The sequence below is a fragment of the Pseudopodoces humilis genome, chromosome 5 (assembly GCF_049639895.1).
Source record: "Pseudopodoces humilis isolate 2021_Gansu_Grassland_sample_001 chromosome 5, ASM4963989v1, whole genome shotgun sequence".
NCBI lineage: Eukaryota > Metazoa > Chordata > Aves > Passeriformes > Paridae > Pseudopodoces > Pseudopodoces humilis.
In genome coordinates, this window is record NC_142204.1 from 52,079,579 (window position 1) to 52,104,711 (window position 25,133).

The 25,133-nt window shown below is 40.0% G+C and overlaps 1 protein-coding gene across 1 annotated transcript; it reads left to right on the forward strand.

Moving 5' to 3' along the window:
- Positions 1–2,182: 2,182 nt before the first annotated feature.
- LOC102110953 (ADP-ribosylation factor-like protein 8B) lies at positions 2,183–24,688 on the forward strand. The gene is made up of 7 exons (XM_005519221.2): positions 2,183–2,523; positions 7,057–7,137; positions 15,669–15,742; positions 16,116–16,209; positions 18,658–18,725; positions 21,937–22,007; positions 24,313–24,688. The coding sequence occupies exons 1-7, from the start codon at positions 2,335–2,337 to the stop codon at positions 24,360–24,362; spliced, it is 627 nt and encodes a 208-aa protein (XP_005519278.1). The 5' UTR covers positions 2,183–2,334; the 3' UTR covers positions 24,363–24,688.
- Positions 24,689–25,133: the final 445 nt, after the last annotated feature.

Here is a 25,133-nt window from a genome sequence, read left to right on the forward strand (position 1 = left end):
TATGAGACTCGAGCACTACTTAAAATTTAATATTTCTTGCAAAAATAGAGACTGCTCAATTTTATGTGAGTTGTCCTCCATGCAGTAATCAGTACCACTTCATTCCCAGAAATCACTCTCACAAATGGACTGTATTTTACACATCAGCAGATGAGGGGATATGGGGAAAATTCCTATATTTATCAGTTTTAAGGCAGAAACATTTCATCTATTCACCCAAATTTCAGTAACTGCTTTGGCCAAAAGAAGTTTTTAAAAGTTGCAAAAATGAAAGATTAGTGATTTGCCTCTGAATTATTTCCCAGTCCTTCTACCCATCCAACCAGAATAAACCACTTCATCAACTTTTCCACCCATTTCCCCAGTGATTTCCACAGTTGGTCGTAGTGTAAATGGTGAACTGGCTGATACATTTGTGACTGCTGGTGAGGATGTACCTACTTATTGAGTAGCCATATGGCAACTACTCAGAGACAAGTAAACCAGCAGAGTTCTGCTACACTCTTCCTCCATGCAGGATCTGACCTGGTTCCTTTTACTCTGCTACCAATTTTCTAGAAACTTCAAGAGCTACATCGTGCTTTGAAACTGCTGAAGACACTATTACTGCCACAGTTTTAAGAGTGGCATCCAAAATTCTGACTCCACCCAAATTACCAATGCTAGGGAACAGCATTAGGAGAAATAGACTTCCTCTAGCCAGAACAAAATCTGATGCTACTGGGGGGGAGCAAAAAAAAAAAAAAAAAGAAAAAAAAAAAGAAAATAAGAGAAGAAAAGAAAGAAAAAAGAAAAAAAAAGGCCTTCTTTTGTTTGTTTGAGACTTGCTACTGAACATAAAATCTGGACAAAAGCAATCAGATTTAAGAGAAGCAATAAAAAATAATTCCCTAACATTACCATTAGGTGGCAGGACCAGCTCCAGTGTCGAATTTCGTTTTGGAAATATGCAATTGAATTTACAGGAGCAATAACTCAGTAATTTCAGAATTACACTAGGAGTCATTTTGAAATCTATTTTGGTATCTAAAACCAGGGTATGAAAAACCATGTAGTTTTTCACCTCTACAGCTAGCCCACAACCAACTGCTCTTAAGAGCTTTGAGATTTTGTGGTCCGACTGAGATAACCAGTGAAGTTTTGTCACAGACTGCATTCTCTAGATTGCTGAATTATGTCTAAAAAGACGAGGAAAATCAAATTTCAAAATGCTTTGATGTTTTCTAGTGAAACATGTGCCATGTTTCACTAAAAAAGGTATCCACACTAAATGTGCATGTGCTTTTATGCCTGTATGAATGTCCTTCATCAACCAATACCACCAGCACTGTAACCTTTCCAGATCATCACATTTCAGTGGCAAGTTCTGAGACTGGCAGGTGGATCCAGGAGAAGTGTTAGCCTTGTGTTTGTGGGTAAAACAAGCCTTTCTCTAATGCTCTGTGTCAAGACTGTATGCTAAATGTCACTTATTCAGTGCAGGCAGAAGGTTCTTGGTGAAGTGGCACGTCTCATCATTGATCACAACACAAAACCACCATCACAAGCATCTCTTGCGGCAAGGAGTCATACTGCGGGTGATTTTCCAAAAGGTATCAAGGGAGAAACAAAATAAAACCATGGTAAGCCCTGGATCTGGAAGCCTGTCACTACTTAATGAAGAATTCAAGCAGAGTTTCCTGGGAACAGTGGAGGTCCTAGTTTAGGCGTGTGTAAGTGCCACCACTAGACGTGATGAACATACAAAACCGATGCTGTCAAGCAGCCCAAGCCCACCAACTCTCGTAAGGCAGTGCTGCGGCCTCGGCCCCCTTTGCTGGGTGTGGGATGCTGTACAGCCCGCCCGCGGCAGCAGCTCTGTGCCGGCCCGTCCCATCTTTCCACAACCCAGGGACCAGCCATTCCCGCACAGGATCCCTGCGGCGTCCGCAGCCTCCTTCGCGGCTGCATCCCCTTCCTAGGCATTCTGGGCCGCTCGTCCCCGGCCAACGCCAGCCCCTCGCAGGGCGCTGCCGCCGCTGCCCGCCCGCCCGCCCGTTGCAGCCCAGCCCGGCCCGGCCCATTCCATTCCATTCCATTCCATTCCATTCCATTCCATTCCATTCCATTCCATTCCATTCCATTCCATTCCATTCCATTCCATTCCGGCCCGGCCCGGCCCAGCCCCCTCCCCTGTCTGCAGCGAGCGGCGGCGGGAGAAGGGCGGCGGCGCCGTCACGTGAGGCCCTGCCTGGCACTCGGTTCCTCGCGCAGCCCCGCCGCCGCCAGCCCGGCCCGAGCCCCGCCGCCTCGCCTCGCCTCGCCTCGCCTCGTCTCGGCTCCCCCGTTGCTCCCATGCCCAGCAGCGAAGCGGTGCCTCTGGGGCTGGGCGCCTGCCGCAGGTCGGGGGCGCTGGGCGGGATGCTGTCGCTGGTGGCGCGGCTGCTGGAGTGGCTGCGCTCGCTGTTCTGGAAGGAGGAGATGGAGCTCACGCTGGTGGGGCTGCAGTACTCGGGCAAGACCACGCTGCTCACCGTGCTGGCGGTACGCGGCCCCCGGCCCGGGGCAGGGCGGTGCGCGGCGCTGCGGGGCCCACCGGCGGGGCAGGGCCGCGGGGCTGGGGCTGGGGCGGGCGCGGCCGCCCGGCGGGGCTGCGGGATCCGCCCGCCCGCCCGGGGCCGCCGCCCCGCGGCCTTTCCCCGGCAACAAGTGCGGGCTTTGCTGCTGCGGTGGTGCCGCCGCCTGCCCTGAGGTCCCGCGGCCATGCGGTGGGATGCGGAGGGAGGGGGGGGCGGGAGAGAGTATGAGACAGCTTTTGCATGGTTGGCAGCCTCGAGAATTTCACAGCGGGAGGCTAAGGTGTGAGTGAAAGTGTTTTCAGAGGGAGGGAGAAGATGTCTCCTGGGTCTGGCTGCAAAGTGTGCCGGTCTTGGAGCAGATTCATGGACATGGGCTCTTGCCGTGGTTCAGGTTGGCTTTCCACATTCAGTGTATCACAGAATAATATACTGTGCATCCCTCAAGGCCACAAATTGCCCGTTACTGAATTTTCTCCTCCCATCATTTGCTGCAATACTAATGCCTCCCACAAATCCTCCATAGCTCTTCCCCAGCATTCAAGACTGAATCCAGCATTCCTTTCCTGCTCTGGTGATGGCCTCTATATGCTGACACCTGCCATGACATTTTCTTTTTTGTCACCATGCTGAAATACATTCCTCGTCTTAGTTTGCTGTGCCCTCCAAACTGCATTTGGGTACATCCCAAATATTTGCTTTTCATCAGAGGATGGAAATATATATATGTATGTGTGTGTACACATACATATATACATATATATATACACATGTTCCATTTTGCTTACTTCTAATGATGAAGCTTAGTGAAGCTTTTTCTGCAGGGTATCTCCTGTGAGGTGTATCACAGCTTCAGCTGCTACGAGATGAAAATTTCTAGATGATCTTCAGTCCTTTTTGTGAAAAGCTAGTAGATCATGAATCAAAACCAGACTGGGAGATGTGTGGGTTAAAGTCAGAGAGATTGAGATAATGAAGACCTGAAGATTATATGATATTTGTTACTCATTTTTGCATATGATTACGGATTAAGGGAAAAATAAGAGATTATGCATTAGTGTGAAGAGGAGGAGAGAGAGCAGGAGAAAAAGGAATGGCAAATGCCCAATGAAAGTATGTTTTGGGTGACATCAGCAATCAATGGTATATACCTGTATCTGGTATTTTAGCTGGTTTGTCAGACACTCCGGTAATCTTGCAAAATTAGGCCTTGGTGCTTCTTATACCCATTGGAAGTTGCATTATGACATTTCCCAAGGGTGGGCCTTGCCTAGGAATGGGGAAAAGGCATGACAAATTACATTGCTTCGTGGATTGTTTCCATGAACAGAGCAAAGAGGAACACCGCAGTTCAGAGACCTCAGTAGAGTGTGGTGCCAGACTTTGTGTCTTTAATTATTTGTCCACTCCCATGTACTATACCACCAATAGAATGACATTGTAGGTGTTTGTGATGTTGTCTTCAACACCAGAGCACTCCTCTTACTGCAGGTCTGATTTTCCCTGCAAATGTTATTTCTTAAGAGTATTCTACAAGGCATTCCTGTTTTGTGACTTAGGCAGGGTCACACATTGCAGGTTTTATAGATTTTGGGTCTTCCAGTCTGGACATGGGATGCTGTGATAATCACCAAAGAAAAGTGGTTGGAGAATTTTGAAAAAAAAAATTAGGATAAGGCAATGAGTTAGAATTTGCTGTTGAATACTGTTGATATGGGAAGGGCAAATAGGGAACACTGTATATGTTTGTGAATACGTAGCTAGAGTGTGACAATGAAAATAGCTGTTGTAAAGTAGTGGCTACTTAAAATGCAGGCTGCAGTGGATCACAAAAAAACATTGGAAATTACAACTTTTTTAATTTTACAAGATCACTCAGAGATCCTATCATGCTAAGATTGGATAAACACCCTTTTAGACAGTCTGCTCTCAAGAGTTTGAGCCATATTTAGTCCTTAATTACCAATGTAAACCTTGGATAAAATCACTGCCACATACTGTGGATGTGCATTGATGTAATGGAGTAGAATCTGGTCCATGGTTGTTGATATGTTAGGGGGTAATGACAGTTTTAATTATCTGTTCAATATTCAGAAACTTTAGGAGGACATTAGAAACTTCTTATCATCAGTTATTTTTCATTTGTGTTGGGAGGTAATCTGTTTTTTATTGAAATATGACAAAATTTTTTTACATTCTTAAATATTCACAAAAATAGGCAATTTGCCATGTAAACCTTCCTTAGCAAGCAGAGTAGTACAGATTTTTTACTTTATGGTGGTTAGGTGGTTACAACATTTAAAACACAATAAACAGAGCTCTCGGATTGATGTGGGCAAACGATTGAACCAATTCCTTTCTTCACTTTGTGGGAAAATAAAAAAACCTGTAGACATAATACTTTCTTTGCATCTGGTTCCATTCAACCAGAATGGAGATTTTTAGAGGAAAAGACTAAAGACCGGTGAAGAAGATGCTAATTCTTTACATTCTACCCCAAATACTAGAGCAATTATGGTGGTTTGGTTTTTTTGTTTAGTTTATTTTTGCCTTCCAGTTTAGCATGTTACATATGATGTATAATTTGCTGACAAAAGTAGAATTCTGACTTTCTGCAGCTTTCTGAGTCAACTGTCTGGTTTTCTAGGCATTCCTGTCCTTGAGTAATGATGCTACATTTTCAGTGTTTATGTGTTCATTTGTGTTTGTATGTCAGTCCTCCACAAACATAGGTACTACATATTTTAACAAATTTGTATAATCTTAAGATTGGAAAGGAACTCCAAGATCATCAAGTCCAATGACCAAACACCACCTTGTCAACTAAACCATAGCACCATCCAGTCCATTCTTGAGCACTTCCAGGGATGGTGACTCCACCATTTGCCTGGGCACACCAGTACCCAATACACAAAAGGATTTACTGGTTGGCTTTGTCTTACTATATCCAGTTAAAAACTTCTGTCAGTGCTGGCTATGTGTATCTGTATGAAACTGCTGGGGCTTTTGTCTTCACTTTCTTTTCCCTACTGCTGCTGACAAGTTACTGAAGCAGGGAAGAAGAGAAAAAAAGAGACAAAAGATGGTGAAGATGTATAGTACAGAATTTAGCAAGAGGATTCCCATAAAAAAGGGTGAAAAAAGAACTGATGGAAGTTTTTTCTTGCTTGAAGGATCTAGTTCCAAACTCCAAAGTCTTGTGAGACAATCATGTAACTGTCAAAAGTTGCACAGTTTTTAAAGCCCCAGATTAAAAATTATTAACCTTACATTGTAAATGCAAACTGGAGACAGAGTGTATTCTTGCTCCACCACAAAAAAGACAGAAAACTTTCAGAAATTGTATAGGTCCCAGTAACAGCACTGGAGGGCTAGACTGAGAGACACAGAGCTGTTCCAGTGCACCCTGAAGCTCTGATCCTCTATTTCTCAGATGAGAGGGAACTGATGGAACATGACTGCATCCTGCCTTGTCCATATACCCATATATTCTTCCAAAAAAACCAACCAACCCAGGGTTCATGGGTTGCTGAGGTAAATATGAGCAGATAGATGCAGAAAGGCAGTGTTAGGCCCAGAAGGTGCTGCTTTCCTTGCTGGATGACTGGGAAACCAGGATTGCTGTGTTGCAGAGAGTGCCTGGGCCTCTGTTAGGACATAAGTAACAAACTGCCTATCTTATTGTACCATGTCCAGGAGATACAATAGCTTGTTAATGGTGCATTTTCAAAAGGAAGATGAATGATGACTTACCTACTCAGGTCTGAGTTTTGTCTTTACCCTCAAAAAGTATCTTCTGTAGTAGGTAGAAGTCTAAGATTCCCATTGGTGTGGTGAGAAATGTCTTGGTTGTGAAAATATTTCTCTGAACTGTGGGAGGAGGCACCATTTTTGTGCTGGGGGTTTATGTTTGGAGTTTATGGTACACTGAGTTAGTCCCTTTTACTTTTCTGCCTTAATGGCATTCTCTTAGCTCTGCAGCAGGATTCCTTTGCTGTCACCTACACAGAAAAAAACAAATATGCAGATAGTCCTCTCTGCATGGGTGGTCCTTCACTGTTTATATTTGGTGTTAAGCTAGTGGTAACGGTAGTGAGAAACTAGAGGAAAAAATCTTGTAGTCAGTTTTATAATATTTTATCATATTGGGGGTAGGACTAGGTGACCTTTAAAGGTTTCTTTCTTTCAACTCAAATCATCCTATAATTCTATAATTTTGGCTGTGTTGCCAAAGGATCAGATGAAGAATTATCTGAAGTCTCATGGTTTCTGGGGTGATCTTTGTTGCTGAAGAGAATAAAAGATCACTTAAAGGGGCTGAAATGAACAGTCTTCCTTGATGTGACAATGCAATAATTGAAGTGCTGGCCAGTGCTCTTGCTGAAAATTAATGTGATATTTTACAATGTTGTAAAATACCATTTTTTAGATTGCAAGTGAGAACATTTCCTGTATGTATCAACTGTTTTATAATAAATACAATTTTGGTTTTATATTCTAGTCGGGGCAGTTCACAGAAGATATGATTCCTACAGTAGGCTTCAATATGAGAAAAATAACAAAAGGAAACGTTACCATAAAGGTAGGTGTGCATGTTTAAATTAATACAGAGTGAATAAATAATGGAGTAATTTTAACTGGAAATATGAAAGACAGGAAATTTATTTTAAGATTATAGGGTCCCTTATCTGTTTTTCTAGCTCCAGACTAACTTTTTTTTAAAGCAATAGTAATATATTTCTCTGTTACATTAAACTGTTTGATTTCATTGTATTCCATGCCAGGCAGAAGCTTTGTTACAGTTTTTTGGTTTAGAAAGGTCATAAAATGTGGAGATACTGAGGTAGCTGAGTTGACTCCTGGGGGTGTATCTGTCTTCTCTCTTCCCCTTCTCCCCTCCTCAGCTGTAAGTGAAGCGGTAGGTATCTCAGTGGAGAGTGTGGTTTAGCTCATGCGTTAGCAATGCTGAAATAGAACATCTAGCTTAAGTCAGTTATTGGGGAACCATCTCTTAGAGCTACAGAGACACATAGACATCGAAATAGAGGTAAATCACTCCGGTAGCATTAACACTGTCTGTTGTTAGACAATGAAGGGAGCCTGCTTGATTAGTCTAGATGAAATTCACAACTTCTAGCTAAAATTAGGTCAAGGGAATCCAGATTTTTTGTCTTTACCTTAACTTTTCCCTCCTTTTCCAAAACATGTAAGTTCTTTTCTCCCTCAGTTCTATAGATATTCTTCCTCTGGTTTGGTATGACTCCTGAGCCACTGATCAAATTCCAGCGATGCCACAGTCAATAAAAAAGTTACTGCATTCTACCATAGTTCATAAATAATCTGCAGGAAAAGGAATTTCCGTTGTTTTTTGCCTTTTGCACGGAAGTAATGAGGCCATGATTGGTAGAGAGAAAACACAGGCATAGTTGGAGGGCTGTGCTGATGCTGCTGCAGAATTGTCAGGTGTGGAAGAAAACAAGTCGTTGATGGCTCATTAAGCTAGGCAAAAATCTTTTGTTAGTAAGCAGTCATCAAAATCCAGTAGTTTTTGAGCCAGATAGTTCAAGAAGGAACTGACTAACAGTTTATACCAGGGTTGTCTGAGCAAATGATGTTGCAAGATTAAGTTGTGCAGGGAAGGTGTGGGTGAGTTTTTGTGGAACTGTGCCTTGTTTTACTCTGACCTCAAAAGTAATTTTATATATAGTTGCTATAATAGAATTTTTAAGAATAAGGAGATAATGCTAACATAATTAATATGTTTATTAGTTTCAAAAATGATACTTGGTTTGGAAGCCAGTCTGCACAGGAAGATACACTGACTCATTCTCACAGTCTTTCTGCTACAGCAGCATTCAGGGAAAGTAAGGAGTGTAGGGGAATATGACTCTTACAGATAGATGCTTATTTCCTTAAAAGTCTGTCAGGATAAACTACTTATATGTCACTGTTCCTATATATAGACTAAAATCTTACAGGTTATTGCTAGATAAGGTTTCCAGAATTATTTTACTTTGAGAAAAATGACATAATCTGTTGATAAGTTGATGACTCAAATGATGAGGTGCCTATTGCTAGAATCCTTTTATGAGCTATTTGCAGCCCAGCAACAAGGATTCAGAGTAAATTTTTCTTTAACCTTTTTATCCCAACAAAACAGGTAACCCTTCTCATAGAAATATTATGAGAAATACTACGATATTCAACTATCAGCTGTTAAAATTAATGAATAAAGTGTTATTTTACTAAACCTGTGAAGTTCTTTAAACATGACAGGAATGATTATGCTAAGGAAAGACCTGACATTGTGTCTGACCTTTTTCAAAGGTTTCAGGGGACACTGCAAAACAGAATCAATTAAACTTATTATAAAATTGAGGTTGAGAAATCAACTGGGTCAAAAAGTCATCAAGTGAAAAATTTGCATTCTATAAGACTGATTACTTTTGGAAAGGTAAGTTGAAAACCCAGCAATTAGGTAATAGTAATCCTTTAACTGTTGCTGTATTTTGGGGTAGGCCACTAAGAAGGGAGTACTATGCTAGTACAGTGTCACTGCCTGGTTTCTTCACTTCAGTTTCATCTGCAGATTCCATACAATTCTAGAAGGCAGAAAGAACTGAAACCCATGCTCTTCTTTCCTGTCTTCTGATTTTGGCAGTCATTTACAAAAGCTGGTCCATTTATTCTCACTTTTAGTCTCTAATCTTACTATGTAGAAGTATGGTCACTGGCATGTGTGCGTGTATGGTGAGTATTTATCTGAGCCACACTAAAAGAAAAAAACCTGATTTATGCAAGCTGAAACATTTTGTAGGAAGATACCAATTTCAGATGTCCTTGAATTGAAACTAAACCTGTTTAGAAATATATGGCTGTCAGCTTTAACCATTAATTGTCAAATTTTGACTTATCAATATGTTTAATAACCTGCTACCTGTTATTTCCAAGAAGAGAAGGCAATAAAGGAAGGATTTTACCGCATGGTGTTTGAAATCTAAGCAGGCAGCTTTGTATTTTGAGATTGTGGTTGAGGTTGTTGGTATGATTTCTAGCATCAAAATGTTTTATATACTACAACTTAGGGATCTGCTAGAACTATACCATTGAAGTTCATTACAAAACTGATGGCTATCTTTTTTTTTCCGTGAAAAAAACACCTGACTGAATTGCTTTGAGATCTTAATTCCAAACAAGCTTTGCTATTTTCTGAGTGATTAGATTTTGATGTTTTTTTCTGTTTTTTGAATCTACTTAGCAATCCTTTTGCTTTGGTGAGATTTACTGTTCAACAAGCTAGACAGCAGTTAATAAAACTTACTTTAAGAAGCCAAGTTTCAAGAACCTCAGAAGACTTGAATTGTGAACTGCTATTTAAAGGGATTGGGAACCTCTAGCTAAGAAACCTATGGTTCTTGCAGTGATGGTCTTTGAACAGTCTCTGTTAAAAGGAAATAGAGCACCACAGACATGTATACGCAGAGGTAATGCCACAGATTCATTTCCCTTGCTCTTGCGTTTGTTTTTCTTAAAATAGCATGGCCAGGTAGATTGTGCACTTCCTGGCCATTGTGGTCCAGAGGGAGTAGAGAGCAGGTGCTGGGGGACTGGAGCTGGCAGGGTGGGCTGTGGTCACCCCGGCTGTCACCACTAGATGCCGGTGTCCCTCCACCACGCCCTGCACAGCCTAGCTGCGGGAGAGCAAAGCTGAGCTTCTCACTGCTTGCTCTTTGCTCTGATGTGGCAGACAGGCAGGAGAAGGATACCAGCTCTGTGCATTCCTCTGCCAGCTTCCTTTGTTACAGCACTCCTGCTCTGTACAGTAGTGTTTTCAGGTCTCCACACATCCTCATAGAAGCAGAATTCTTCTGCTTTGTAATGTTTCCTCCTTCTATTCAGGTTCTCTTCCCTGTTGTATTGTCATTTCAAATGTCATGCAGTAATACAAGCCTATGTGTGTTCTCTAAGTGTAGCTCCAGCAGTGTTTCAGCACATACTGGCTATACTGTATGACTTGGATCACTCTGAAAAAGCTCTGCTATGTCTGGCCTGATTTCAAGTCAAAGCAGTTATTTCTATAGAAAAGGGATTTTTGCTGGATGTCCCAGTGTTTTGTGATAGCTGCCTGTAAGGAAGAGCTGTTGGACTGGTGGATTGAAAAGGGCTGTGTTCCAGAGCAGGAAGCCCAGTGACTAGTGCTAACTCCTAGGGATTCTTTAGTGGGTTTATTAGCGACCTGGATGGTGGGACAGGGTGCACTTTCAACAAGTTTGCTGGTAGTGCAAAACTAGGAGTGGCTGGTGCAGCAGAGGGTTCTGCTGCCATCCAGAAGGACCTTCACAGGCTAGAGAAGTGGACTGATAGGACTCTTAGGAAGTTAAGTACAAGTCCTGTTTAAAATCCACCTGTTGATCCTTCTAGCATTGCATTTTGTGTCTCTGATAAAATGGCAAAATAGCCCCATATCACTTAGAAATACTGTCTCCTGTTAAAATGCCTCTGTGCTTGTTATCAGGAGTTGAATACTTTGTGAACATTTTGTGTTGCAAGTCTATTTCCAGTTCTTCCATGAAAATATTATGATTAAATTTTGAACATTGAAATGCACATACAGCTTTTCTCTTTTATATGATCTGATTAAAATGCCTAATGGTGTGTTTAAAAGTTGTGCTTTATCACCAGTGAGGAGGGAGAACAGAGTTCTTTAAAGGGCCAAGACTGATTTCAAAGAACATTCTGAGAAATATTGCCTGCAGAAAATGTAACCACATTGCACATTTGTTTTTTTACTCTATGAGCAACTGTGAAGGCATTTTCAACATGTAGGATAATAAGTAGTAAGTATTCTAAAGTAGTAAGATATTCTGACTTCCATATTAAATTACATGGCTGGTAGGTACTACAAGTTAGGCTGTATAGATTTGTATATACAGGGAAATTTATGAAAAGGTTTAAGATTATTAGATTTTTTTAGTCTTCTGTTTATTAGGCAAAAAAGATAGACATTTTTGGTTGAAGATTCCAGTCTAGAATAGGTGATCATTTAGGATTTCTCCCTCGTGAGCTTAGCCAGGTGGTAAGTAACGCAGCCTGAGCCAGTTGTCTGAACCTGCTGGGGAGCAGTGAGTGCTTTGCAAGAATTGTTCACCAGGTAGGCAAGGTGGGTAAAACAATCAGAGTAATTTCCTGCTGTTGGTGCCCTCTGAGCACTTCAGTAGCCAAAGAGAAATTTTTGTCACCTGGATTAAATGCCTAAATTTTAGGTGATTGAAGTTGTCCCATGCTTTCCAGTTGCTCCCTATCATTACACACTGAGTTTACTATGAATACAACAACTGTTGTGTATGTTTGAGCTCATTGGTCACATCTCAGGCTTGCCTGTGTACATTGTCGTGGTAGATTTTACTGGTGCTGCCTTACTTTGCCTAAATACTCCTCTCTGCTTAACAAATTCCTCACCTGTTTAAGTTAGGTTTATGGCTGATACTTTCTGGATACATCCAAGAAGATACATTTCTGAGTTCAGATATTTGTAGTGTTGGATTCATCTTGCAGGTTAAGATGCCTGCATGTGAACAGCTATATGTCTACAGTGAGGCTTTAGCTATTTCAATAATAGTCAGAGGAGCTGTAGTCAGTACTGTCCAGCCTAGAGTGTAATTCTGGCATCCTAAACAAGATGTTAGATCTGATCAGCTGAAAGGCCATCTAGACTTTGCTGACTGCTGTGAAATTGTAGGTAGTGAATCCACACATTGACATCTAGATACAAATTTGTCTTTGTAATCTCTGTCCACAAGAAATCTTCTACCCAGCATATCTGAAAAAAAGCCATGTAACATGACATCTAGAAAACCCTTTTCCTGCAGCTTTCTCATGAACCATCAAGCCTTTCCACAGTATGAGCTAATTTGAAGGAACACAGCTAGAGAGTTAATGAACCTTCCTGTAACTGAACGCTTTCAAAAATCTTTGAACCTATTCATGTGCATTTTTGCTCAACTGTCATGATACAGCTCTGTGCAACAGAAAAGGATCTGCTCCTTAAACACAGCTCATAGCTACAGTCTTAAGATGGAACCTTAGATTCTCCTGAAGAAACTGGAAAGAGATAAATCCAAAGTTTCATCGTTTAGAAGAATTTGATATATTGTACTCAGGTAAGTATATGGTAAACAGTGGCTCCATAACGATGATCTAGTTTACAGATTAAAACATTCCACTAATTAATTACAGTGTAGACCTGCAAGCACAATAAGAATTACTACACTGTAGGGGTAGATAGAGACAAATAAAACAGTGATGTATAAAATGTGGCACAAGATATGTGCCTTTGAGATTGGGCCTGAAGAGAAAATCCTTGAGATTTTAATCTCCTGTGAGGCAGTGGTACCGGATATCAAAGAAACTTTTTCTCAGTTTGGTCATTCTGTAAGCTTTTGCTGATTCTTTAAATCAGCTGGTGTTCTACCGATAAAATTACCTATTAAATATTATGAAACTTTTATTCCTGAGGGGCCAGTAAAAGTCATGGGAGAAATTTGAATACCAGCCTCTTTTTAAAAACAACCAGACAAAGTAAACTTTTTATAGCTACCTGTATGTTCAGCTGGTTAGTCTCCTGCCTATCCCCATTCATACCCAGAACAAACTTTCTACCTGTGCGTTAATACTGGGATGCAAAAATAGTTGATATACAAAACATGCAACACTCATGCAAGAAAACGTCTTTAACACTAAGAGCTCTTCCCTTTCCTTCCTGAGAACCTCTTATATTCTCACAGTTCTGTCTGTTCAGTCATGTACTGTGAAAATGGTTTGGTGCAACAATTTGTGTTTTGAATTAAGTAGTTAACTCTTTCATTGGCTATTCAGTATAATAAGGAGTATTGGAAAGTTACTATTAAAACCATTTTGTTTTCAAAGGTAAAGAGGTAAGGATTTTTTTTCATTTCATACATTCATTTTTTCTCCATATTTCAGATAATTATTATTATGTAATCTAAATAATAATCTTGGTTCCAAAGCACTGTTAAAAACACTTAGTCTGTATTGTGTCCTTCATGTTGTACTTTAATGAATAGCTGTAAGCCTGATTAGGGAAACTGACTGGAAATGACTTATCTTCCCGTTGTTTCAAGGTGACTTTTTCCCCTAATGAGAGTAATCTTGTTCTGCAGTTCAATTTAATATCGTAAGATATAGTATATCATCAAACAAGGACAAAACCAGGTTTTTTTATCTTGTATTGTTTATTTTGTGATTAGTCCAGGCTACATCATCTTGTAGATATTCATGGCTATCAGCATTCCAAAAATCTAATCTGACTACTAGCCTGCTCTATCATCTTCCCCTTTTTTTCTCCCCTCTGCTTCTTTTTAGTAAGAAAATAATTTAGTTTCTTTTTTGAGACACACAGATGTGCACCAGATGGCTTTGGATAGTTTCAAGGTCTTGATGAGTTATTGGAGTAATTAGTGTTGGTGTAAGTTTTGTCATCTAACCATGATACTGAACTGTGTATTCATTACGTCCAAGCTTTTAAAGTATAAAGGTTTATTTTATTAAGACCTTTGGTACAGTGCTTCAAATGTCAGTACAGATAATAATTGATACCCATTTCATGGTCAGAAGCTCTTTCATGTGTAAAATATTTGATCTTATTCAGGGGATCAAAAGGCACTCTACATTTAGGTGATACAATAGTTTTATGTTGGAAGGAGTGGGTAGATATCAATCAGGGAATGATTTAATGGGGAATTGGGAAATATTTCTTTCTAAAATATGAATATAAGATATTGAAAATGATACAGAAATTGGTGTATAAATATGATTTACAGGCTGTGAAATTAAAAAATAGTGGACATTAATTGAAAAAGCCTTATCCCATGGGTCTGTGAAGTCTTGTTCTTTTGTGCCAAGCTTTGTTGCCAGAGAAGGCATAAGTTGGATTTATAGTGTAAATGTGAGGACAACTCTTCAAAAATTTTGTTTCTATATATCTTACTTCCAAATTTAGTTCTTCTGTAATATACTTGCCTCCTAGATCTGGTATACAGTATATATTGTTTTGATAGCTAAATGTGCTTAAAATAAGAAATGGTTACTTTTTCCTTGGCAGAGGAATAAATCCATTACTTTTATTTTTCAGTATTCATCGTGGTCTTAATCCGTGTGTCACTTGCTACACAACTGTCTTTGGATGTAGCTGTAACAGATATATTATCTCACAGCTCTGGCCTGTATGATGTATATATGTTACCTGGTATTTTGATCTGAGAAACAGTTTAGGAACAAGATACAGTCATCCACCAAAAATATAAATTTTTGCAAATTTTTGCAAAATACTATTTATTTTGTAAGTAAAGCAGAGTATGTAACTCCTGTACAGAAAAACAGTGTATTAAAAAGTAGGAATTCCATGGGATTGCTGGGCACTAATAGCATGTGTAAATATTTATGGGATTGGAGATTTTATAACATCATAAGAAGAATTTGAGCTTTCTTTCTTCAAGAAACAATGCTTAATCCTTACAGGCCCACCAATACTACTGTTTCCTTTCTGGTTCTGATTAATTAATCCATGTGTCTTTTAAAGCACATTTGTTGAACCAGTGGGAGAGCTGTGGAGGTATTGGAGCTCCTTGGAGTGGGGAGTATCATCCCTTATGTGGATTCAGTTTGCTCTCCGACCAATTCTTTGTTTATTTACTGTCTTTATCCTGTTGAAGATCTGATACATTCTTAATTCAGGTCTCCCTAGCCACATTAAAAATTAACCTGCATAACTGTTTTATACAAGGAAGATACTCTTTTTTGTTTTGAGACTGTGCATTTGCAATAATTCAGTTCAGTATCTGAGTAAGACTTTTCTTTCAGTGAGTGGGAAAGGGTAACATTCTCCAAAAAGAACATTTGGAGCTTTTGGTGTCACAGGCCTTTGAATGTGCCTGTCCCCCTCTGTTAGCTGGAAGGGGCCAAGAAGACCTTTGAATAAAATTCTGGAATTGGCAATACAACCTGCATGCTGCATGTGCGAGTTAATTTATTCTGTTGGGTTAGGACTATGTAGTTAAAAACTATTTTGGGCTTGGAGTGTTCTTACCTTTTCAGGTGTGGGACATTGGAGGACAGCCAAGGTTTCGAAGCATGTGGGAGCGTTATTGCAGAGGAGTCAATGCAGTTGTGTAAGTTTTCTTTTGTATGTCCATAGAAAATGTACTTTGCAATCTATATTATTATAAAATCAGGTATTACTTTATATTATATATAAATAAAATATTTTTTTTCTGTCCACCTCCATCACGTAAGAAGTACAATAAAAATAGTGTGTTTTGCATGTGTAGCAACCCAGACATGAAAGTAATTGCATATTCCAGGCAATTTTTTTCCCCACAGGCTGTATTTAACTTTATGTTCCTATATCAATAAATGCAGGGCTTATTCAACTTTGCATTTTTCTAATGCTCTGGTCAATATCAACAGGTTTGTCTTATTTCAGATGTTTTAATGCAAATTTCTGCAGGTAATGGTCAATATCATAAATATTCTTGGTTGCAGTTACATGGTGGATGCAGCAGACTTAGAAAAAGTAGAAGCTTCAAAAAATGAGCTACACAGTTTGATAGATAAGCCACAGCTGCATGGAATTCCAGTAAGTATTTTCATTATTATTCTTACCTGAATGTTGACAGTGTGACCTAAATCTTCATGGGTTTCTCTGGTCTCTTAAAAATACTAGGTTGATGCAGCCTTGATACACTGAGCATTCTTAGAAAAATTATCGTGTTTTTTTTTTTTCACAGTACTCAACAACTGATGAATGCTGCACTGTGTTTGTACATTTTCTTGTCTAAAGGTCAGAATAGATTTCAAAAAATTGTGTTTTCATGTGTGGCATTATCAGACAGTAATTGCTTCCAGTCAGTCCCTTGTTGGCTGGGTTTCAGCCAGTGACCCAGGTATGTTTCTGGCAGTACCTTACAGCATGTGAGATCAATCTTTCTGCAGGTTGTCAGACAGTAATATCAAGTAGTGTCCTCTGCTTCCAGAGTTTGTGTAGGAGCTTGGCTTTTTATGTGTCCTGACTTATTCTTGACTTAGTATTTCGAACTAAATTGTGTGGAAAAAATGCAAATACGCATCTGTTCTCCAGTTGGAAGTGTCAAAGAATAGTGTATTCAGCTGAAATTCTAATGAGGAATATGAAGGTGGAGACCAATGTTGTTTATTTAAATGTAATCTGCCAATTTAGGAATCCATCAGGTTATCATTGGTCTTTATGTTGACAGCACCAAGCAAGAGTTCATACCTTGATTAAAAGAAAGGAAACAGTAGTACATACAAATGAGGAAGAAGTTGCTCACAACTTGATGGCTCTTCCTTGGCCCCATTTTTGTAAGCAGTTATTTGAACGCCTGGCCACTACAAGTATTTGAAGTTACCTGAGGGTGAGTAGACAGTGTAAGGACTTCAAGAACACAGTTGAAATGTGTCAAAACACTGTCAAAGCCACAGAAGGAACAGGAACTTCACATAAGATATGCCACCACAGCAGGAACTTGAGATAAGCACAAATGCCACAGTAGGCAGGAGCTAATTGCAGGCCCAGTGGAGCTGAAGGTTTTGTTTACTTAGCATCTGGACCTGCTACCCATCTAGACATTGCCACCTTGGCAGACTGTGGGAAGGGAAGTGTTTGTACACATGCCATCATGGGAATGGCATCTAAACACATTCCCAGTTATGGGATTGGCATCTAAACCCCATGGATACCTGGGACTTGATCTGTATAAAAATGGTACCTCTAGTATACAGTCAGCCTCTCTCTCTCTCTCTCTCTCTCTCTCTCTCCCTTCTCTCCTCCCACTGTGCTCAAAGGACAATTTTTCAAGTGATTCTCCATATTATAAGGTTTGCTACTGTTGTTGTGATTTTATATGTTAATTATCTATTGAACAAATCCTACAAAAGGAAATCTACAGTTATGCTGTTCATGGGGAGTGACATTACCCGTCCTTTGCACTTTCTTCACGTTTTTTTTTGCTTCTCACTTTTCCTTACTGAAATGATCGGTCTCTTATATCTTCAGTAGTATTTAATTAATTTCTTTGCCTTTTATATGTTATAATATCACATTCCAAATGCCCAGCCTGACCCATACGGTAATTTCCAAGGTGCAGTGATGTATTTTTTACTTACTTTTATTTCACACATAGTAATTAGTATTGAACTTCCTTCAATTTATTGTGTTCAGGTTTTGACATAGATTTTAGAGCAACTATATTAATCTGGACTGTGAGTAATGAGTTTAATATGTTCCAGATTCATGGGATATAATGGGACAGTCTTGACTTAGAATTGTAGCACATCTGGAAAACAGTAATGCAATCATAACTAGAAGAACCTTCCATTACTTACTTTATCTTAGAATGTGCTCAACCCATTTATCTGACGGTCATTTATACTTGAAGCCTTGAATAGGAACTGAAGTTCCAGCATCTATTCAGTCAGTAAATTTTCTGCATTTCTTGGACATAATTCCTAATGGCTGCCTTTCAGATTTCCACCATGGATGCTCAGATTGAGACAGAGGTGGCTGGTGTTCAGGTGATAACTTGGTTAGGCTTGGAGGCTGAGCTGTTCAGTGTGTCAGGAGCAAAAAAATGGAGAGAGAATTTTGTCTGGGTCTTTAGGACAAGCCTCTGCTGCTGGTGCCCTACTTCTGATTACCATCAGTCTGGTCCTCTGAACTGAATATATTTCAGTGGCTTATATGCACCTAATGCATGCTTTCTGCCACATTTCTTTGCATTTAATCTGACACCATCCTATAATGCCATCTAGAATGGAGAGATTCACTTCCAGAGGAGACTTTTGATACTAATACACCCAGAAATAATTTGATCCAGTTTTCAGAGAGTGTACATCCAGCATCTGGTCCTGACTAGGGCCGAGATTTCCATTATGTTCCCGCAGGCCTTGCCATTTTGTTAGATTCTAAATAGCTGCAAGATCCAGAATAATGCCAACAAAAAGTTACAGACAAAAATAAACTAGTGTTGCTCCTGGATTTAATATGCATATGAATTATTTCTTTCAGGTGTTAGTTCTTGGAAATAAACGAGACCTCCCAGGTGCACTGGATGAGAAGCAGTTAATTGAGAAATTGTAAGTAGCTGACTTCTATAAAAAGCTGAGACACTGTGAAGTTTGATTTGTAAGTCAAAATTATTGATGGTCTGTGGCAATAATTTGCTATAAAAGATGCTGTTTACATTCTCAGATATTCCACTTCAAGCTCTGCTGTCAACTGATGTATTGATCTAGGCTGATAACTGACTGCAGTAGATTTGAACCGCTCTTGATTGTTGTTTGGTTGTGTAAAGTTATTTCAGATACTTCTGTTTTCCCATCACTGAGAACAGAACTGCTATGGATAGTGAAAGGGTCATTTTGACCTCTCACAGTACAATGCAGTGTCAGTTTAATGCCTGAATGGCATTAGAACAGAACCATATAAACCTGGTGTTGGTAAATTTAAGCAAGTCAGGTATTTTTGCCATATAGCCAAAGCATAACTTAGGAATTACTGAAAGTAATGAATTGATGCATAGCAAATGTCATTGTAAAGAAAATACACAATTTTGTAAAATAGGATTCACAAATCACATAATTTTAATTAGTAGAAAGTGAAGTGAGGTCTTGATATAGTAAGGATGGTCTAAAGTCTGAGCTACTAAACTGGGACTCAGAGAATGGCAGAGGTTGGAAGGAACTGAGGTCATTTACCTGCTCAAGCAGAGACTTTTTCCCCTTGGAGCTGATTGCTCTGGACCGTGTCTAGACAGCTTTTGAACATCTCCAAGGATGGAGACTTTGCAGCCTCTCTGGGCAACCTTTGCTTTAGCTCTCAGAGCTAAAAAGTGCTTCTGTGTCTTCAGAGAGACCTTCCTGTGTTTCAGTTCATAGCCATTGCCCCTTGTCTCATCACTGGGCTCCATCTTCCTTACAGGCTACCTTCAAATTTTTGTATGCATTAATAAGAAGTTCAGTAAGCATTTTCTTCTCTAGCTAAACAGTCCCAGCTCTTCAGCCTTTCTTAGTGAGTTGCTCTAGTTCCTTAATTTTAGTTGTCCTTTATTGGAGCTTATCCCATAGATTCACATCCCTCTTGTACTGATGGTTCACAGCTGGTCGGGTACAGCCTTACTGCTGCTGAGTAAAAGGGAAGGATCACCTCCTTCAGCCTGCTGGCCAGCGCTCCTAGTACACCCCAAAATACCATTAGTATTTGTACCACACTGCTTGATTGTTTTCAGCCTGGTGACCTGCCAGGACCCTCATGTCCTTTCCTGCAAAGCTGCTTTTCCAGACAGTTGGCATCTGACATGTTCTGGTGCCTGGGGTTGTTCCTCCCCAGCTGTAGGACTTTGCACTTTGCCTTGTTAAACTGCAAAAAAAGCCCTGCCAGCCCTTTCTCCAGCTTGTGGAGGTCACTCTGGGTGGCAGCACGACCCTCTGGTGTATCAGCCACTCCTTTCATTTTTCTGTCATCAGCAAATTTGTGCTTTGCCCCATAATTTGCAACAAATGAAGAAATAGAACAGGACTGGACCCAGTATTGGTTCTGGTGTACACTGGTAGTCACTGGGTTCCAGCTTGCCTTTGTGCCACTGATCACCCAGTGATCAGCCAGACCTCAGTCCACCTCACCATCTATGTGTCCAACCCATACACCCTCAGCTTGTCTGTAGGGATATTATGGAAGGCACTGTCAAAGCCTTATCAAACGAAGGTGCATAGTGTCAGTTGCTCTCCCATCATCTACCAGACTGTAGATTTTGTTGTAGAAGGTTATTGAGTTGGTTAAGCATGATTTCCCTTGTGTGAAATGCTGACTACTCTGGTCATCTTCTTGTCTGTCACATGGCTGGGAATAGTTGCATCATCACCTTCCCAGGAATCAAGGTGGGGTCCTCTGTTTTCTGTAGAGTGACATTTGCCTTCCGCTACTCTCAGGCACCTCTCCCAATTGACACGATTGTTCAGAGTGGCCTCACAATGACATCAGCCAGTTCCTTTATTGCTTGTAGGTGCATGCCACCAGGGCTTATGGATGGACATCTCTATGTCAAGTTTGCTTATTTATTCCCTGATTTGATCCTCTTCCATCAAGGGTACAACTTCTTTGCTTTTAACTTACTCATCATTTCTGGGGCCTGGGGTTTCTGAAGGCTAATCTTGCTAGCAAAGGCAGCATTTTCATGTCTTATGTAACTAGGTCCCCTGTCTCACTGAGGAATGAGTGCGCATTTTCTCCCATCTTCCATTTGTCACTTTCTGGTTTTCTTTGACATCCCTTATGAGATCCAACTTCAGCTGGGCTTTGGCTGACCTCCTGGTGTCTCTGGATTCTTGGACAATGTTTCCTTATTCCTCCCAGGTTAGCTGTCTCTGCTCTGACCTTCTGTATGCTTCCTTTTTATTACTGGGTTTTTCCAAGAGCTTATTGTTCATCCACTTAACGCCTCTTGGCTTTTTTTCCAGGCTTGTTAGGATAGATTATTCTTAAGTTTGGAGATGAGCTTTGAATATTAACTGGCTTTCTTAAGCCCTTCTTTGCTACAGGGCCTAACTATGTGGCACTTTTCCAAGCAGATCCCCAAGAGGCCAAGGCTGCTCTCCTAAAGTCCAGGGAGGTCCCTATTTAGTTCTCTTTTCTTTATTAGAATCTCTTGTATGTTCTTCAGACTTCTCAGTGTCTTCCCACTCTCAGTCACTTCCCACCTGCTTCAGGAAAATGTTTTGTGCATGTCTGTGTCACTTGTGTGAGGATAAATAAATGAAAAAACAATAAAGTGTTCTGAAGCTCTGAGAGGGGTTGGAGAGTTCCCAGAAAGAAGTTGATTAAGAACCGGTTTCTACCTAAATGTAGAGGATCCTTTCAGTGGGAGTCAGATCTGATATTTTAAGTATGATACAGTAAACATCCTGAAGACAAATGGTGTGATCATTTGAGTACTATTATTTTATTATGATTTACTGGAGAAAAACCCTCAGAATTCTAAGGGAAAAGAGTAAAAGGTGAATGATAAGACATGGGTAATACTTGGTTACAAACACAAAATGTTATTTTTAGCTTATGCATTTCTGTGGTTTTATTTCTCACTATTTTACTGACCTAATGTGTAATTCAAATTTTATAAACCTTATAGTCCAAGAAATGTGTGGCTTTCTGTGTGCAGTGGGATATTTTAAGAATTTAAGATCTGAGAATAGAATTGAACCCACTGAGTAAAAAGCAGAAAACTTAAAATTTAATGGACATTTCTGTTTTCAGTGTTTGTGGGGTTATAACTTTTTGTTTCTGTTTCTGTAGAAACCTTTCAGCTATTCAAGACAGAGAAATCTGTTGCTATTCTATTTCCTGTAAAGAGAAGGATAACATAGGTAAGCTTCTTCTAGTGTCATCAGTATATGCTTTGTACTTCGGATCAGGTTTGAACATCTACCTCCACTATATTATTGAAGATCTCAATTTACATTGAAAGATATTTTGCAAATATTTCACGTAACTATATTTGTGTAATTAAAAAAAAAATACATGTAATTAAAAAAGAAAACTTGTAGAAATATGTAGTTCTGTGAGAAGCTAATTTGTCAGGGACCTTGGAAAAGCATATTTAAAGTCTGAAGTAATTGAATCCTTTACAAGAAACTGTTACTATTGAAAAAACAGTAGCTGCATATGAAGGCCTTCCAGTTATTAGGTTATCTGAAAAAAAATATGGTGATTTACTCCATACATGGTTTCATTTGATAAGCAGGTTTTATATGCATGTGGCTGTTCCTTGAACTGAGGGATGGGTACTTTTTTCCAAATGGAAATGCTTTTCCTCTGTCTCCTATCTTCCACTTTCCTATCCCTTTTGTCTATCATGTTTTTCCATTCCCTTCCCTCCACAGGGCAGGAAGAAGGGATGAGGCACGGGCTGAGTTAGCAGCTGCAGAAATTGTCTGAGGGCATGCTACCTGTGTGCCACCCTTCTCTGCATGCTCTTGAGATAAGATGGGATGGGATCTAGCCTGGCTAGATATTTATAGCTGCTACGTGAGGAAGCCAGACTTAATAGAAGACCTCAGCAGCTCTGTAGGGATCAGCTGAGTGAGAAAATATGAGAGTGGGAATGGGAAGAAAGCCACTTTCTCTCAGAGCTGGGGAAATTTCCATCCTACACAGGCAGAACCAGGTAGTGGAGATGGTGAGGAGACTGTACCATGGCACCTGGACTTCAGTGAGCTGGGGGAGATTTCAGCTGTGTGCAGAGATGTGTTCACAGCGAGAGCTTCTCCTGGAAGCGTACATGATTTAGGTATGTTAGTTTGAAGGAGACTAGACCCATGTTTGTTGCAGCTTGGGGTACAGCTGTTATCTCTGAGTGAGGGAGGTGCACAGAAGGCGCTACAACACTGGGGAAGATAAGGCTCCAGGAGATAAGAGGTGTAGAAGACAACAGGATGATTTCAGTAGTTGAAGGGCAGTGAATGTAATTGAGGTTTTTGAAATGTTGTGCTTGATCCTCATCAAATTGGTAAGGCTTCAATGGAGACACTTAAAAGTGGGATTGTGACTGAAAACTAGGAAGAACAGCTTAATTTCTGAAAGAATTGTGGAGAAAATAGGTATTGATCCCAGTCCATTTGTCTGGATGCCCTGGAGGAGAAAAGCATGCAACAAAAAGCATGCTAAAATTTGCATGAAAGGATGATCATTAATGCAGAACAATATGAGATCACTTACTTTTGGAAGTTCTGGGAGTAGTGATGAAAAAGACTCAAACCCAAAGTGAGACTTGGTCAGGTATCTTCCAGTGTAATATTGTGTAATACTGGTTTTTCAGTGTGAGCTGCAGCCCAGATAGCTGGTCTCATCAGGAAGTGTAGGTGTGAGGCTGCCAGTTACTGTGTCCTGAGATGATAATTATGTAGTTATTAACTTTGCTATAAGTGCAGTGGGTTGGTTTTTTCTGCAGTCTCAGTGCCTAACCTGGTCTTCAAGGATATTCATGGAGTGCTGTCTTGAACTTTAGACAAATATTGCAACAAATTTCAATTTGAGGGCTAGAGCTGCTTCTGCCCCCTGACATTCTTCCTGCCTTCCTGACAGATGTTACTGCCTTGAGGCAAAAACATCTAATCTGCTCATGAATCAGTTTGTGAACTGCTGCAGTTTTCAGCTCAATACATTGGATCGCATCAGGAGGGGTGCCAATTTCAGATATCAAATTTTAGTCGAATGTTGAACGTCTTTCAGAGACCTTGGATTCCTACAACCTACATAAATAGCTTCTTAATGTATTGTCAGATGTTTGCCCTTCTCATGCCTTCTGTTTGTGTATCTGCCTTTGTTCTCACACAGCATTTCATTCTGCATTTTACAATTTGTTTTATGGTCATCTTAAATCTTTGCTTTTTCAACAGTTCTTTATCTATGGCTTAGAGAACTTGATCTCAGTCATCATATTTCAAGAATACAAAATGCACACAATTTTTAAAAAACCACAAAAAACTAGAAAAGGGCCGCCTGGAGGTTGAACTTCGGAATTTTAATTATGTGTGAATGAGAACCTGTGGTTTCTGGGTTTTGTTTGGTTGAGGTTTTTGAATTTGGATTAACCTGCTAGTGTTCTGTTGTGCTTCTGCACTGTGCAAACAGGCTGTTGAGTTTTTCATTTTGTTTCATCTATCCTGGCAGACATAACATTACAATGGCTTATTCAGCACTCCAAATCAAGAAACTGTTGAAGAAACTTCTGCTGAAGATAACTCTTCCCCAATCACTTTGACTCCTATCAGCTATACACACAGAAAAGAGAAGGAATGCAACTGTCTACTACCAGGACTCACTGTGGTCATATTTGTTAATGGAAGTAAATCTGACTTGTAACTTGTCTGTCTATTTTGATTATTTTTTTTTTATCCAGATATTTGTCTGCCTAAGTGAAATTCCTGAACGCCTTAATACAAGACTGGAAGAAATCAATAATTTTTTGAGCTGAAATGTTTTGAGTTAATGCATGCAAATTGTCAAATACATAGTAATTTTTTTCTAATTTGAAACTGAATAAATTGTGCAGTGGAAACAAAAGACCTTTTTTTTGAATGTAGCATATAATTATTCACACAGAATCTGTTCCCTCCAAATACATCTACTTAAGTATTAATAATCAATTAAAACTATAATAAAGAGCTTCTTACATGAACAAAATGTTGCACAGTCCTTGGAACTCAGGCTTTGTGGTTTTCTGAAACCTAACCCTAGACCTGCCAAACTGAAAAGAAAACCGGTACAAAATAGCTCTCTCTCTAAATTTTTGCCCGGCACCCGTCTCAGCCCAAGGGTTCCACCTTAGGGCTAGGGTTACACCTAGGGTTAGGGTTCAGAAAACCGCAAAGCCCAGAGCACCAAGCACACTGCAGCTACAAATGGCATGCCAAGGGGAACAAAAATCTCTTATAACATGGCTCCTTCCATACCTTTCTACTTGGCACCAGACTCAGCCCAAGGTTCCTTTT